We start from the raw sequence: 15,504 nt of genomic DNA on the forward strand, positions 1-15,504 counted from the left end.
TGTTCAATTTATCACCTCCTCGTGGGATCAACCATCTTAATTGTACTATAATTGATCGCTTATTTTTGTAGACGTTTGGGCGTAATCATAGGCACATCAAAGGCCGGTGGCAATTAGTTTTAGGTTTTAGCGATCTTCTTGTGCGCGGATCTCTTATGCGAGAGATTTTCTGGTTCGCCGTGGCGGCGACTGTAGATCTCCTCCTAGTGAGCTAGTGAGGAGGGCCCCACCTGCTGACATGATGACGCAATTGTCTCCGTTCTTCCTGCTGGACGCGACTTAGCCTTCGCGTGGAGTGCACACGCCTATCCCAACTGCACATCGTGATGATCCAATGGTCCAAAATGTTCCGAATTTTGTTGTTATTATTATTATTGTATTTATTTATTTTAGACTAATTTGTAATCTAAGGGGATATTTGTTTATTGTATTCTTCCTTGATTTTGAATTATGATTTATGGTTATCTATAGTGTTTTTCTCTTATAAAAAATACGTAAAATGAGAATGATTCTGAATCATAATTCTAAATTTATGAACCAAACGTCAATTAATTTTATCCATTTTTACACCTTTTTCACCAAATAAAATAAAATTAAAGTTAAACAAAAATACACTAAACAAATAAAATCACACTAAATTAAATAATACAAAATAAAACTAATTAAAAAACCAATAAAATAAATTAAAATCTTTTTTCTTTTTTTTTTAAGATCTTTTTTTTTTGTCTTTTTTCTTTATTTTTTTTAAAGAAATTTACGTAACCATTATTTTAAATAAATCACAGTCTAGTAAAATAAAAATGAGGAAAGCACGACACGTTGAAAGAGGAACGGGGAGGAAACGACAAAAAAGAAGGAAAAAAAAAAAAAAACAGATAAGCAACGCAACAAACGCAAGAAAGCATCAATTTAATTTAATTTAATTTAAGTTAAGTTATTTACTAACAACGATATTCTTTCTCTTCTATCTCACTCATTTTCTGTTTGTTTCCCGAGATTCTTCGCGAGCGAAGTCCTGGCGAACCGTCTTTGAATCGTTGTTCTAGAGAGAAACAGCTTGCGGAGAGAGAGAGAAAGGAATGCCAATTGACTACCGCGGCTTAGGGCAGGAAGGAGGAGGAGCTATAGTCTCTGGAGAGAAGCGCTAGGGTTTTTTTTTTTTTTTTTTTTTTTTTAGAAAGAGAAAATTTCTTTTTTGGAGCAAACCTGGGGAGCGAAGGCTCTGGCTTGAGTCGGTGCTTCTGTTGCGCTGATTTGCTGGTGCGGTTCTGGTGCACTGGTAGCTCTGACGGTATGGATATCGATTCGCCTCCCGAATCTGCGCCTACTTCTCTCAAGCCTCGTGATCGAATCGTTCGGGTATGGCGTTTCTGATTTTTCGTTTTCTTAAATATCTCAGCTCTGGTTGTTCTATGTGTTGGTCTCAGTTCAGTTTATTTCTCCTTTTATCGGTTAAGATTGTTCAATTCGTCTTGTTATTGGTGTGATGAAGCTTTTCGACGACAATTTACGGCTTTAGTCGTTGTTCAATAAGCGAAAATGAGAAATTCTGTTTGAAATATATTCTTATGTATTGTATGTGTGATTATATGTGTAGCTAGTGAATATTTCTATTTCTTTAGCGAAGAAATAAAATTGTATTTGTGTTGTGTGATTTATGTATATTGGGAGTGTGAATTTTGCTTCTTTTAGCAAAAAAAAAAAAAAAAAAAAAAAAAAAAAAGGAAAAAAAAAAAAAAAAAAAAAAAAAAAAAAAAAGAGGAAAAAGAAAAAAGAAAAAAGAGGGAATTTTGCTTTTCTGTACTAACGGAAATGAAAATGTGTTGCTTTTTCAATTTACCAGAGGCTTGCAGTAGTAGGAGTCTTTGAGGAATTACTTGATCAAAACCAGCGTGGTCTGGTTGCTTTTGTTAAGGATAATAAAGCTCGGATACCGGAGGTGGTGTCGGCTGTCTTGCCAAGTGATGAAGACGTGGCTGAATTTATCAGTGAAGCTAAGCCCGGGTCTCGAAGACAGTCATTGGCACCGACCATGAAAAACCGGTTCCGTGAGAGTATCTCATGGTTGCAATGGCTGATGTTCGAGGGCGAACCAGTCTCTGCCTTGAGGAAGCTTTCAAGATTGAGTGTCGGGCAGCGCGGTGTGTGCGGGGCTGTTTGGGGTCAGAGTGATATTGCATATAGGTGTAAAACGTGCGAGCATGATCCAACTTGTGCAATATGCGTTCCATGTTTTCAGAACGGGAACCACAACAACCATGATTACTCGGTTATTTATACGAGTGGCGGTTGCTGCGACTGTGGGGATGTGACAGCATGGAAAAAAGAAGGCTTTTGCTCGAAGCATAAAGGTGCAGAACAGATACAGCCTCTTCCGGCGGAGTTTGCTGATTCTGTAGGGCCCGTTCTTGATGCTCTTTTTAATAGTTGGAGAAAGAAGCTATTGCTTGCAGAAACTACCAGTCAGGAAATCACTAGGACAAGTGATCGTGTTACAGAGTGTAAGAAGAGTGCAAGTGAGCTTACCTTTGTGATTGTTGAGATGCTTTTGGAGTTTTGTAAGCAGAGTGAGAGTTTGCTTAGTTTTATTTCAAAGAGAGTTTGCTCATCATCCGGTTTATTGGAGATTCTAGTTAGAGGAGAAGGTTTCCTACACGAGAGTGTTGTGAAAAAGCTGCACGAGTTGCTTTTAAAGTTGCTGGGAGAACCTACTTTTAAGTATGAATTTTCTAAAGTATTTCTAAGTTATTACCCAACTGTTGTAAGTGAAATTGTGAAAGAGTGCAACGATGGTGGTATGAAAAAACATCAATTGCTTTCTATATTTTCCGTGCAAATCTTCACAGTTCCAACTCTAACTCCTCGCCTTGTGAAGGAAATGAACCTACTGTCTATGCTGTTGGGATGTTTAGGAGACATTTTCTTTTCTTGTGCTAGTGAAGACGGTCGTTTACAGGTGATGCACTGACAATTGCTTCTGTTTATGCTTGCTGGATTTTGAACATGATTCTATTCATTTCCACATGCATTATTTGATGTGCTATGCTTTTTGATACTTGGTCTTTCTATTAGCTAAGTTAAAATGGCTGTTCTAGATGTTTATCTTCCAGCCAGAATAATTATTGCTCAATGAATACCATCTCCAAGAAAGGCTAATAAGAAATCGTTAACTATTATCCCCACATTATGCCAGCTGAAAGTAAAGAGAGAGAGAAAAATAGAGAGAATGAGAAGGTAATTCAGGGAGAAATTCTTGATAATCAATGTCATAATTTAAGTTCTAAATTTAAAATACAATGACTAGTCATATTTATAGGGAAAATAACATAATAAGGAAACAAGTCAAACAACAATGAGATAAACTTAACCGAACCCGGATAAGAATAAAAAATTCATAGGATAGAAAACTCAAATCTAAACCTTATAATTACGATTACCATAAGTAATTAATCTAGTATTATGATCTCTATCTCCAAATATGGTTCATTATTCATTATTGTCATTTTGATATATTGCATTTTTTTTTCCTTGAATGGTTAATACTGTCTTTAATTACGTTTATTGCAAATAATAATGATGATGATGATGCCCGCAGAAATCAAGGAAATTCCATGTCTATGTATTAGTAAATTGCTGTTTTAATTGCATTCCATCAAATACTAATAGTACTTCCCCAACGTTTCTTGGGTTCCACAGTTCCACTATTAAGCAAAATTATAATGGATGTTGACCTCTTATTGATATCATCTTTTTTGTCAGTGTTGTATCTCAGTTATATTGTTATAAAGGAAGGGGGAAAAACACTAGCCAGTCATAGTAACAAAGTAATGACTTAAACCTTCAAAAAAAAAAAAAAGGAGAACAAAAGTATGCTGTTGATATTACTCCATACTCTTATTAAAGCGCTTAAAACCACAGTAGAAGGGGGGAAAAGAAAGAGCTCTAGAAACCTTGTGTTAATTTTCAGTATATTATTTAGTCTGAATTAAACCGTCTGGTGTTCTTCATCCTTAGCAACGTTATACTGGTGCTTCTTGTCTGTTTGTTTCTTCTTTTGTTATTCTTTACGGTTTTTTATTTTTATTTGCTCTTTAACTTTTGTCTTGTAAGTTTCGGAATCTGTTTCTTGGCGTTTATGATTTACCTACAAGTTTCTTTTCTTTTATTCTCTTTCTATTTAAATGATTTCCCCTCTCAGGTTGCTAAGTGGGGGCGTTTGAATGAGATCACCCTTCGCGTGGTTGAAGATATTCGATTTGTTATGAGTCATGCTGTAGTCCCCAGTTATGTAACTAAAGACCAGCAAGATGTCACAAAAACTTGGTTGAGACTCTTGACTTATGTGCAAGGGATGAACCCTCAAAAGAGAGAAATGGGGCTCCATATTGAAGATGAAAATGAGTATATGCATTTACCGTTTTTGTTGGGTCATTCTATTGCCAACATTCACTCTCTCTTGGTGGATGGGGCATTTTCTGTTGCTAATGAAGAGGCAGATTATGAGATCGTTCTTAAGACATATGAGCAAGATACAGATGGAGACAACCTAAGACATTCAAAGGTAGGACGTCTCTCACAGGAAAGTTCTGCATGCAGTGCAATTGGCAGGAGTTCATCTGTGTCAACACCAAATGCCGAGGATAAATTAGATTATTTTTCCAATGCCTTAATTCCCCCATCAGTGACATGCTTGACACATGAGTGCTTGAGGGCTATTGAGAATTGGTTAGCTGTTGATAATACATCCGGGGCTTTACTTGGTGCATGGTCTCCGAGTACAAGTAACATCTGTAGTAGCAACTTTTCAGCTTTGAGGAAAACGTTGACCAAGTTTAGAAAAGGCAGATACATACTTGGTAAATTGGCTGGTTTAAGTGAAGACCAAGGCGGGCAAGGTTCTTCACATGTACATAGTGGTTTCCGCTTTAGTGTTAACTCGCAGAATGGGAAAAGTACAGGGCTTGTTATTGGTGAAAGTGGTTCAGTTAATGCCCAAACACCTGCAAGCTTTGATGATAGTGCAGTCGAAGGACATGGTGCGATGGACTTGGATGCTCTACGTGTTTTAAGTTTGTCAGATTGGCCAGACATAGTATATGATGTTAGTTCGCAGGATATTTCAGTTCATATTCCGTTACATCGTTTTCTGTCTTTGCTTCTACAGAAAGCATTGAGAAGATGTTTTGGTGAATCTGTAGTACCAAATATTGTTACTGCTAGTTCTCCATTGATGTTGTCGGCAATCCACACTGATTTTTTTGGACAAATTCTCAATGGCTGTCACCCTTATGGGTTTTCTGCATTTGCTATGGAGCATCCTTTAAGGATTAGGGTATTTTGTGCTGAGGTTCATGCTGGAATGTGGCGGAAGAATGGGGATGCTGCTTTGTTATCTTGTGAGTGGTACCGTTCAGTACGGTGGTAAGTGTATTTACATAATACTTGTTTAAGGTGGAGAAAGTGCACAAGCGTGCGCACACACACACATCAGAGAGGTCACATCATGTAATGGTGGTACTTATTTCTCTCTCTTGTTTGCTTTACTGCAGGTCTGAGCAAGGTTTAGAGCATGATCTTTTTCTATTGCAGTGTTGCGCTGCAATGGCTCCAGCTGATCCTTACATTCATAGAATTCTCGAACGCTTTGGTCTGTCGAGCTATCTCTCTTTGAATCTTGAGTGCTGCAGTGAGTACGAACCTGTATTAGTGCAAGAAATGCTTACTCTTATCATACACATAGTTAAGGAGAGACGATTCTCTGGGTTAACTAAAGCTGAAAGTTTGAAACGAGAATTGATTTACAAGTTAGCCATTGGTGATTTCACTCATAGTCAATTAGTGAAATCTTTGCCTCATGATCTCTCCAAATTTGAGCAGCTCCAGGAAATCTTGGATGCCGTTGCGGTGTATTCTAATCCATCTGGATTCAATCAGGGCACCTATTCACTACGGTGGACATTTTGGAATGAGCTAGATTTGTACCATCCTCGTTGGAACTCTAGGGATCTGCAAGTAGCAGAAGAAAGATATTTACGGTTTTGCGGTGCTTCAGCATTAACTAGTCAGTTGCCCAGGTGGAGTAAGGTTTATCCTCCTCTCAAGAGGATAGCTAAAGTAGCTACTTGTAGGGCAGTCCTCCAAATTATTCGTTCTGTTTTGTTCTATGCTGTTTTTACCGACAGAACAACTGAATCACGTGCTCCAGATAGTGTTCTTTTAGCTTCGTTGCACTTGCTTTCATTATCATTGGACATATGTGTTCAACATAGGGAATCTAATGATCTGTCCTGTTATGACGGGGATTCAATTCCCATGCTAGCTTTTGCTGGAGAAGAAATTAATGAGGGGTTAAATTATGGTGCTGGCGAACAAAGTTTGTTGTCACTTCTTGTTTTATTGATGAGGATGCATAAGAACGAAAATCCAGAGAACTTCTTGGATACTGGAAGCTGCAATCTTTCTTCTTTAATTGAAAGCTTGTTGAAGAAGTTTGCTGAAATTGATCCTGGATGCATGGCCAAACTGCAACAACTTGCACCTGAAGTGGTTAGTCATCTTTCACAAGCCTTTCCCAGTGCCGATGTAAATACCTCAAAGTCGGCTTCTGACAGTGAGAAGCGCAAGGCAAAAGCAAGAGAGAGACAGGCTGCAATATTAGAAAAAATGAGAGCTGAGCAAGCTAAATTTTTGGCTAGCATTGACTCCACTGTGGATGATGGTTCAAAATCTGATCAAGAAGCTAGTCACCCTGATGTTGAAAATAAACCAGAAGAGTCCACACAAATTGTTTGCTCACTTTGTCATGACGCTAATTCTGAAAGCCCGGTATCATTCTTGATTCTTCTCCAGAAATCAAGGCTTTTGAGTTTTGTTGATAGAGATCCCCCTTCTTGGGAACATCCCCCTAAATTAGACGAGATCGCTATGGCCATGAACAAGAGGACTGAGCGACCTGGAGTAGACACATTTTCAAGTGGTTTTGGACCAATGCCTTCTTCTGAGTTGGCACAGTTTGTTCAGAATGCAGCGACAGAATTTGCCTCTTACGCCCAGCCTAGTGAAAGGGTTAATTTTCTAGAATTTCTCAAGGGTCAGTTACCTGAATTAGGGATCCAAGTGCCAAGCGTAGCACATTTGGAGAAGGAGAGGACTGTTCATCTGTTTGAGACGTCAGAAGAAGATATGTACCTCTCTATTCAAAGAGAAGTGCAAGAGAATACGGTGTCTTCCAGTTTTGGGAAAGATGTGAAGCTTTTAACTACTGAGGAGAGTTTAGCGAGAAGGAAACTTGCTGACTCTTTGTTCCTTGGAAAATATGTAGCTTCGTTTTGGAGGGGGATGGAAGAAACTCCATCAGCTTCTGATAGTTCCCGTGTAGATAGGGGGGTAAAAGAGTCTATGCAGCTTCCAGCATATGATGGATTTGGCCCAACGGATTGTGATGGAATTTTTCTTTCTTCTTGTGGACATGCTGTGCATCAAGGATGTCTTGATCGGTATTTACATTCTCTAAAAGAAAGGTACATCCATAAGGAGAGAAATATAGTTTATTACACTTTTATTACATAGATAAAAATCAGAAACAAAACAAGTACTTTTTGAGCCACTCTTCTTCTTTTTTTTTTATATATAAGAAACAAAGAACTTCATTAAAATATTAAATTACAAATGAAGTTCTCAGATGGATGAGAAAGCCAACTGAAACAAAAAGCAAATAAATAACAAGAGGAGAACAAAACAAAAAGCTATTGAGCTAAATACAAGACAGGTCTAAAAAGACTATCTTAGCATGCCATCCCAGCTTAACAGAATTAGGGATAGTGAGAATTGACTAAACTTGAAGCCCATATAGAAGCTAGGTATTTTGCATTCTCAAATAAATCCTCAAATAGCATTTCTTTTCCTTCGAAAATCCTCTGATTCCTCTCCCACCAAATAACCCAGAGAATAGCTAAAATCATTGAACGCCAAATTGTCTGGGCCTTCTTACTCTTGCCAAAACCAACCCAATCCTCCACCAGAATTGAATTACTTTGAGCCACTCTCAAAACACAATATTCCTGAAGGGAAATCTTGAATAGCCTGTGAAAGAACGTCTAGGACTCTCGAGGAGTTCTGTTTTGTATGGAATACATGTTTTTCTTGATTTGTATGGAATACATGTTTTTCTTGATTTGTATATAATACATGTTTTTCTTGATCCTTATGCTAGTTTCAACAGAGAGATGCTGCCCTACTTTTATTGCATTCTCTAACAAGGTCCTTGTAGAAACACTATACATCAGTATTAACAGAACTCTCTTTCTCTATTATTGAATTACCATTTAGGACCTCAATTGGAATTAGACCTCTTTCTCTGTAATTGATTACCCAAACTTAAGGCCTTGGAATTCTCGCAACTTGTTGCCTTATAATTGGTCCAACTACTGCTCTCTAATTAATAACCACAGCACTAGACTGATATTTTGACTTCTTTGATCGTTACTTTACAACATGACGGATCTTTTGACTTTTGACCAAAAGGAACAAGTTTCTATGTTATTCCTACAAAGTATATTTCCGTCAATCTTAAGATTCTGTTAGTTGATTCTTTTTCACCTTGGTTTAGTATTTGGAAGGTGCAGGATAAATTTGTTAATTCTGTTTATCACTTTATATTGACGTCTTTGGAGTTAGGATTATCAATGCCTTCTGGCTATATGGATTGATCAGAACAATGACAGAAGCAAAAGAAACTTGCTGCAGTAAAGATATGATAATTTAGAAAATGTTATGATTTCTGGTCACAAGTGATGGCCTTTTCAGTTAGTCTTGGAAGCTACTGTGTAACAAGACTTATCAAATTAAGGATTTGAAGTATTCATAGAATTATGTCTTGAAGCTTGCTTAGGTCGTGCATAAACTTGGAATGATATTTATTCCATCTATATTTTTATCCCTTTTTTATGCTTGCACGGATATGCTGATAACAATAATTCCTGTCTTTTATTTTTTATTTTTATAGTATTTTATTTTATCGTTATTATTATTATTATCATTATTATAATTATTGTTATTGTTATTATTTTTTGCAATCGCTAATTTGATGCTTGTATGGATATGCTAATGACCGAAACATTTCTAAATAGAGAATAATTTATGAAATATGTCTGCTGTTTTGCAATAATATAATGTCTTGTTGAAGGCCTTTGATTGTTTTTCATATGTTCACGCAGATTTGTCAGAAGAATTGTGTTTGAAGGAGGACATATTGTAGATCCAGATCAGGTATGTCTGTCTTATATATTATATCTATGAAATTTCCAGTTTTTCACTTATGAAGGTGTTTCATTCTCTATTTATTTTTTGTCAGGGGGAATTCCTTTGTCCAGTATGTCGTAGGCTTGCAAATTCTATTTTGCCTGCATTACCTGGTGAATCCCAGAAGATTTTAAAGCAGCCTCATGACTCAAGTGCTCGTTTACCACATGCTCCTGGTCCTTCGTACAAATCAAGTGAAGAAATTAATTTGCTTCATCTTCACCAAGGCTTGGCTCTTTTACAGTCTGCAGCCAATGTGGCTTCTAGTGTTGAAAGCCTTAATAAATGCTTCCCCCATCAAAATTATCAAAGAATAATAGGTCCAAATCTGCAACCTGTGTCCCGTGTGCTCTCCAAAATGTATTTTTCAAGTAGACAAGACAAGTTCTTAAGGTCTTTGAGGGTCAGCCCCCCATTGCTTATGTGGGACGTGCTCAAGTATTCCCTCCAATCAATGGAAATTGCCGCCCGATGTGGAAGAACACATACGACTCCTACATATTGCCTTGATGCCTTATACAAGGAACTCGAGTCCTCGAGTGGATTTATGTTGTCCTTGTTGCTGAAAGTTGTACAAAGCACACGGCGTGAGAATTCTGTTCTTGTGCTTCAAAGATTTGGAGGTATTCAAAGCTTTGCATACTCCATTTGCCCTGCTGGTTCTGTGGATCATAATGGCAACGCATGTGGACCAGGTACTGTATTCAGTAGAATGACCTTGACTGTTTAATTAGCATCATTGCTTTATAACTGTCTTATATCTGCCCTGTATATCACAAGGCATTTTTCTTTTCTTTAAGTTAAGCTAGAATTCCAGGTTAGCTCATAACAGTCCACTCCTTTTGTGAATTATCATGTTAATCGAGGTGCTTGCAATGATTAACATGACGTAATACTATTTGGAGAGGCTAGAGCTCTGGAATTACTTGTGAAATACCTTGAAATGAGAGTCAAAGGCTTGAAACTGTTGGGATCCTACCACTTTGCTTCTTTTGCCATGTATACTTGAGTAATAGTTTATAACTTTACAAATGTCTAAGTAAACAGGTTTGTAGCTGAAGGTTTTGAGTACTACATAAATCGTGTTCAAAACTTCTTATGTCATGGGAATGCTTACCATGATTTGGCCTTGAAAATATTTGGGTTAATCTCACAAATAGTCCCTGGGGTTCTCTCTCAAATCGCACTTTGGTCCTTAACTTTTAAAATATCCCACAGCTGGTCTCTGAGGTTTTACTCCATTTCAGTTTTGGCCCTTCTGTTAACTAGGTGTTAAATATTTGATGGAATCTTTGTAAATTGTGGGAGCAAAATTGGAAACATTTTAAGTTTAAGTACTATTTGTGGATTTTTTTTTTTTGGGGTATTGTTTTAGTCTCTAAACTTTAGTGCCGTGTTTGGAATTGTTCTTGTTTTTGTTTTTCACGTTTTTTGAGAAAAATAATGAAAACGATTCTAAAACGGTGTTTGGCACAATCAAAGACAAAAAACAAAAATGAAAACGATTTTTTAGTTTAGTGTAAAATGGGAGAGAAATGAAAAATGACTTTTAGTCGTTTTTCATTTTTTTTTTATTTTCTCCTCTCTCGAGCAGAGAGAGAGAGAGACATTAATGGATTTTTTTATACTGAAAACAATCTTTTGATAAAACTACTAAATGCATTTTCAAAAATGATTTCTGTCTAAAATTGAAAACGTTTTCATTTCCATTTTCATACAAAAAACAAAATCATTTTGGAACGAATTCCAAACACACCCTAGATGTTTCTAATTTTAGTCCTTAATTTTCACAGATTCCATCAAATATTAACACATAGCTAATGGAAGGTCAAAAACTAAAACATAATAAAACCTTAGGGACCAACTATGATATGTTTTAAAAGTCAAGGACCAATCTGGAATTAAGGTCAAACCTCAGAGACCATTTGTGGGATTAATCTAAAATATTTTTATGACGTCTTCATATGTATATGGAGAGCTCTTTTTTATTTATTTATTTTTTATATAAGAAAAAGCCTTTATATTGATGATGAATCAAATACACGGAGGAGAGGATGAGAAATCCTGAAAAAATAAAAATAAATAAGACAAAAACAAAAGCAAAAAGCAAACACCACGCACGTGCACACGCATATACATACGATAAAATTTGTTATGGCTATGTTTATATATACGTATTTCAGTAATGAAATTTTTATTAGTTGCCGATTTTTTTTTTTAAGTTAATTTTACATTCTATCAGTGTATTTGATCTCTCCCATAATCTTCTTTGTAGGTAATTGGCTACGTTTCTTGAACAATATTGATAAGGATGTATCCTATCCTGATATTCAATTCTGGAATAGAGCTTCTGAGCCTATCCTTGCCCGTGATCCTTTTTCATCCTTGATGTGGACCCTCTTTTGTCTTCCATACCCATTTTTATCATGTCAGGACTCCCTGTTACATCTCATACATGTCTTCTATGCTGTCTCTGTAGTTCAGGTACATGCACTTATTGCTTACTGGTGATTGTGATGGTTGCTCAAGTCTGGTGTTCTAATCCATTATGTTGAATGCAGGCTACAATCACGTACTTTGGGAAACATCAAGGCAATATAAGTGAGTTTGATGGTCATGATTGCTTGACTACTGACATATTAAAACTCATGAAAGAATCTAGATTTGCTCAGCAATACTTTGTTTCAAACTATTCTGGTCCGTCTGGTGATATTAAGAGTGTGATTCGGAGATTGACTTTCCCTTATTTACGGAGGTGTGCATTGCTTTGGAAACTACTGACCTCCTCTGCCCGAGCACCATTCTATGATAGGGATAACGCGTTGGATAGAACTCAATCAATCAGTGACTTGATAGATAGCACTGACAGTGGATGGATGGAGCTCAATGAAGTTGAAAGGCTGGAGAACATGTTCAAGATACCCCCTGTAGAATTTATGCTTAAGGATGAACTGCTTCACTCTCTTTCATCACAATGGTTGAAACACTTTAGCAAGGAGTTTGAAGTCCAAAGATTTCGAAGAAATATACATTGCAACCCTGTAGTACCATTCCAGTTGATGCATTTGCCACGCATATACCAGGATCTATTGCAGAGGTCAGTTTTGTTGCTTCTCTGAGTATTACTTGCAAGAAAATATCATAAAATTTGAAACTCATGCGCATAAAATGTGTTTCATCAGGTGTATAAAGCAGTCTTGTCCTGACTGCAACAAAGTTCTTGATGAGCCTGCCTTATGCCTGCTTTGTGGTAGATTATGCTCTCCAAACTGGAAGTCCTGTTGCAGGTTTATGTTCTATCCCTCTTTTCTTTCTTTTCTATTTTTCCTTCCACGCAAATATTTAATATTTAACCTTCTGATGCATATATTTCATGCACATGATCATTATCCCTATGTATGGCTTGTTGATGTTTCATTATTTGCGTACCTAGGGAAAGTGGATGTCAGACTCATGCTATGGCCTGCGGTGCTGGTACTGGAATATTCCTGTTGATTAAGGTATATATTCAAGCGTATTCGGTGGAAGCCTTTATTTAATCTACCATGGCTTGTGTATTGGGAACACATTTCTGACTTTAGGCTTTCGGTCTTATGGGAATTGACTAATTTTCTTAATTTATGGTAGAAAACAACAATTCTACTGCAGAGGTCAGCTCGCCAGGCTCCGTGGCCATCACTCTACTTGGATGCTTTTGGTGAAGAGGTAACTAGGTTTTCGTAGTAATGATAAACTGCAAAGTGACAGTATATTGTATCACAATGTGTTGTCTCCTGTGTATCACCATACTTCTTTGGTCTATTATAATCAGTTTTTCTACTTGCAGGACATCGAGATGCATAGAGGGAAGCCTTTGTACCTGAATGAAGAACGTTATGCTGCTTTAACATATATGGTAATGCAAGAAGCTTTGTCCTTTTCCTAGTTTTTATTATGTTTTTTACTTTTTTTTTTAATTATATAAAATGATTAACATTCGGTTACAGAACTCAACAAACTTTAAAGTGTTTGTGGGAACCTTGATTTTTCAGTTTCATATGAAAGTTTCTCCTTAGGACTTTCGCAATATATTCTTCTCTTAGAAATGTTTTTCTACTTGTGGTTTATTGTTGTCTCACGGTTTGTAATACATGAACTTACATGGTAGGTGGCTTCTCATGGCCTTGATCGAAGTTCCAGGGTTCTTGGGCAAACTACTATTGGTTCTTTCTTCATGGTTTAGTTTAGCCTTCCTGTAAGATTTTTTCCCACCCTTTCTTTTTTGCATGTCACTCTTAGTCCAGTGGATATGAGTCTGTTCTGTTACTGATGCTGAATTGTTGATCTCAATTTCTCAGGCAAATTGATTGAGATTTTGGATTACAAATGATTATTTGCAAGTTGAACATGGTAAAAAAAAAATTCCGTGTTTTCCTCCGTCATACAGGGATCTTGGTTCTATGTTTGACTTGTAATATGGCGTGTACAGCTCCTTGAGGTCAGTTTTCTAGAAATGTCTATGATTGAACTGTTTAATTTTGCCGCCCCTTATCTTTTATGAACGTTAGTATGTCTATAGGTTAACATTGACATGCCAATATTGAGTATCTTCTTTCTTCTTTTACTGAAAATAAATAAATAAAATGAAATAAAATAAAATAAAATAAAAAATCTAAGTGTATGTTTGGTATATGGGTTCTGTTACAGTGCAAACCCATGGTTTTGATTCTGCTACAGTGTTTTTCTCTCACAAAATTTGAATTTCAAAAGTCATAATCAAGAACTCTGGTCCCATATACCAAATGAGCCCTAAAGTTTGAAGTTGTGAACACTTGGAAAAGTGGAATGTTTTATTATGACAAACTGTAGGACTTACTGGCGACATTATAGGTTTTAACAATAAAAACCAAAATAAGATATTGGGGAAGGCTTATGGATCGCTGTATTTATCTTTTCTAGTGAAATGTAACTATGTCATGGAGATCAAGATATATTACTGTTGTATAAATATAAATAAAACAAAAATAAAAAGATAATATATATTAGGTTTAGAATATCCCCTTGGGCCCGTAAGCATTGCAGGTAGAACTGTGATTAGTAAAATGCCCAAGCTCAAGCAAACGTTTAAAGAGACTGTAGATGTGTTTATTTGCTTGATCTTTCTACGAAAGAGATCTACCTTTTTCTGCTGGCAAAAAAAAACCTGGCCACCTCTTGGTGATTAGCAGGACGCCCAGGCTATTTTCATTTCAATCACTAGTCAGAGAACGAAGCCCGTTCTTACCACAAGCTTTTAAGAATATATCTGACTCTCCGTCACTAAGTGGTCTTTTGCGGTTTTGACATATCACCTAGATTTTCGTCGCATATCAGTGTTGGGTGTAAAAATTTTTCTTGTTTGGATCCGTACGAGCATCATCCCAAGTTCTGTTGTAGTTGGTGCTTTATATACATTATTATAGGGTTCTGAAGTGGAGAGAAAGTCCTCATTTGAGGTTTTTACTGTTTGTATCTATTTTCCATGCAATTTGGGAAATGATGTTTTTATGTGATAGATTATAGACATCTCATCCTGTTGTATGGATATTGGCAGATATCTTGGCGTTCCTCCAACAAGTTGAAAATTGCTTCCGTTTGGCAGTTTAGGCTGTGTTGCAAGTTATTCATTGTACTTATGCTTGTACATTCCTCATACCTGAAAGTTTTGCTTCCTGCTTCCCCTCTCAGAGGATTTGGTCAACGAATGTATATAAATATGTTTATAGACCATACAAGTGGTGAATTATATAGTTAAGTTTTTAATACAATAATGTGGTTTTTTTTTTAATGATTCATTTACATGACTCCCTTTTGTTTGGGTATTCCAACAATTTTTTTTTTTTTTGTTTTAGGGGGGGGGGGGGGGGGGAATTAATTTTGGGCCCCTTTTCCGAATCATACGAATTGTTCTTTAGCATGCTTTTTTATACTGAATGCTTTTCTTTTTCTTTTTCTTTTTAGGACACTGAAGTGCTCGCTAAGATAACTAAATTGATTTTTATAAATAAATAAAAAATTAAAAAAAAAGAGAGATCTCTGGATAGCAATTGTTCCATAAAAGTGTTTCTTAGATCATCTTCAATGTGAATTCTAATGTTATATTGATGCCATCACAAATTGTTAGAACTTGTGAAAGTAAACTTTTCAAGTTTAGAATTTGTCAAAGTAAACTTTAAAATTGTAAAA

The 15,504-nt window shown here is 36.4% G+C and overlaps 1 protein-coding gene across 1 annotated transcript; it reads left to right on the forward strand.

The window, feature by feature from the left end:
• The first annotated feature begins 948 nt into the window (after nt 1-948).
• On the forward strand, nt 949-15,115 carry LOC21404144 (E3 ubiquitin-protein ligase PRT6). The gene is made up of 15 exons (XM_024175496.1): nt 949-1,359; nt 1,844-2,956; nt 4,199-5,421; nt 5,550-7,520; nt 9,216-9,267; nt 9,353-9,995; nt 11,576-11,784; nt 11,862-12,397; nt 12,483-12,587; nt 12,734-12,800; nt 12,928-13,005; nt 13,127-13,195; nt 13,448-13,534; nt 13,638-13,777; nt 14,873-15,115. The coding sequence occupies exons 1-13, from the start codon at nt 1,294-1,296 to the stop codon at nt 13,520-13,522; spliced, it is 6,207 nt and encodes a 2,068-aa protein (XP_024031264.1). The 5' UTR covers nt 949-1,293; the 3' UTR covers nt 13,523-13,534; nt 13,638-13,777; nt 14,873-15,115.
• The last annotated feature ends 389 nt before the right edge of the window (nt 15,116-15,504 follow it).

This window comes from Morus notabilis, unplaced genomic scaffold (assembly GCF_000414095.1).
Source record: "Morus notabilis unplaced genomic scaffold, ASM41409v2 Scaffold256, whole genome shotgun sequence".
In the NCBI taxonomy this organism is placed as follows: Eukaryota; Viridiplantae; Streptophyta; class Magnoliopsida; order Rosales; family Moraceae; genus Morus; species Morus notabilis.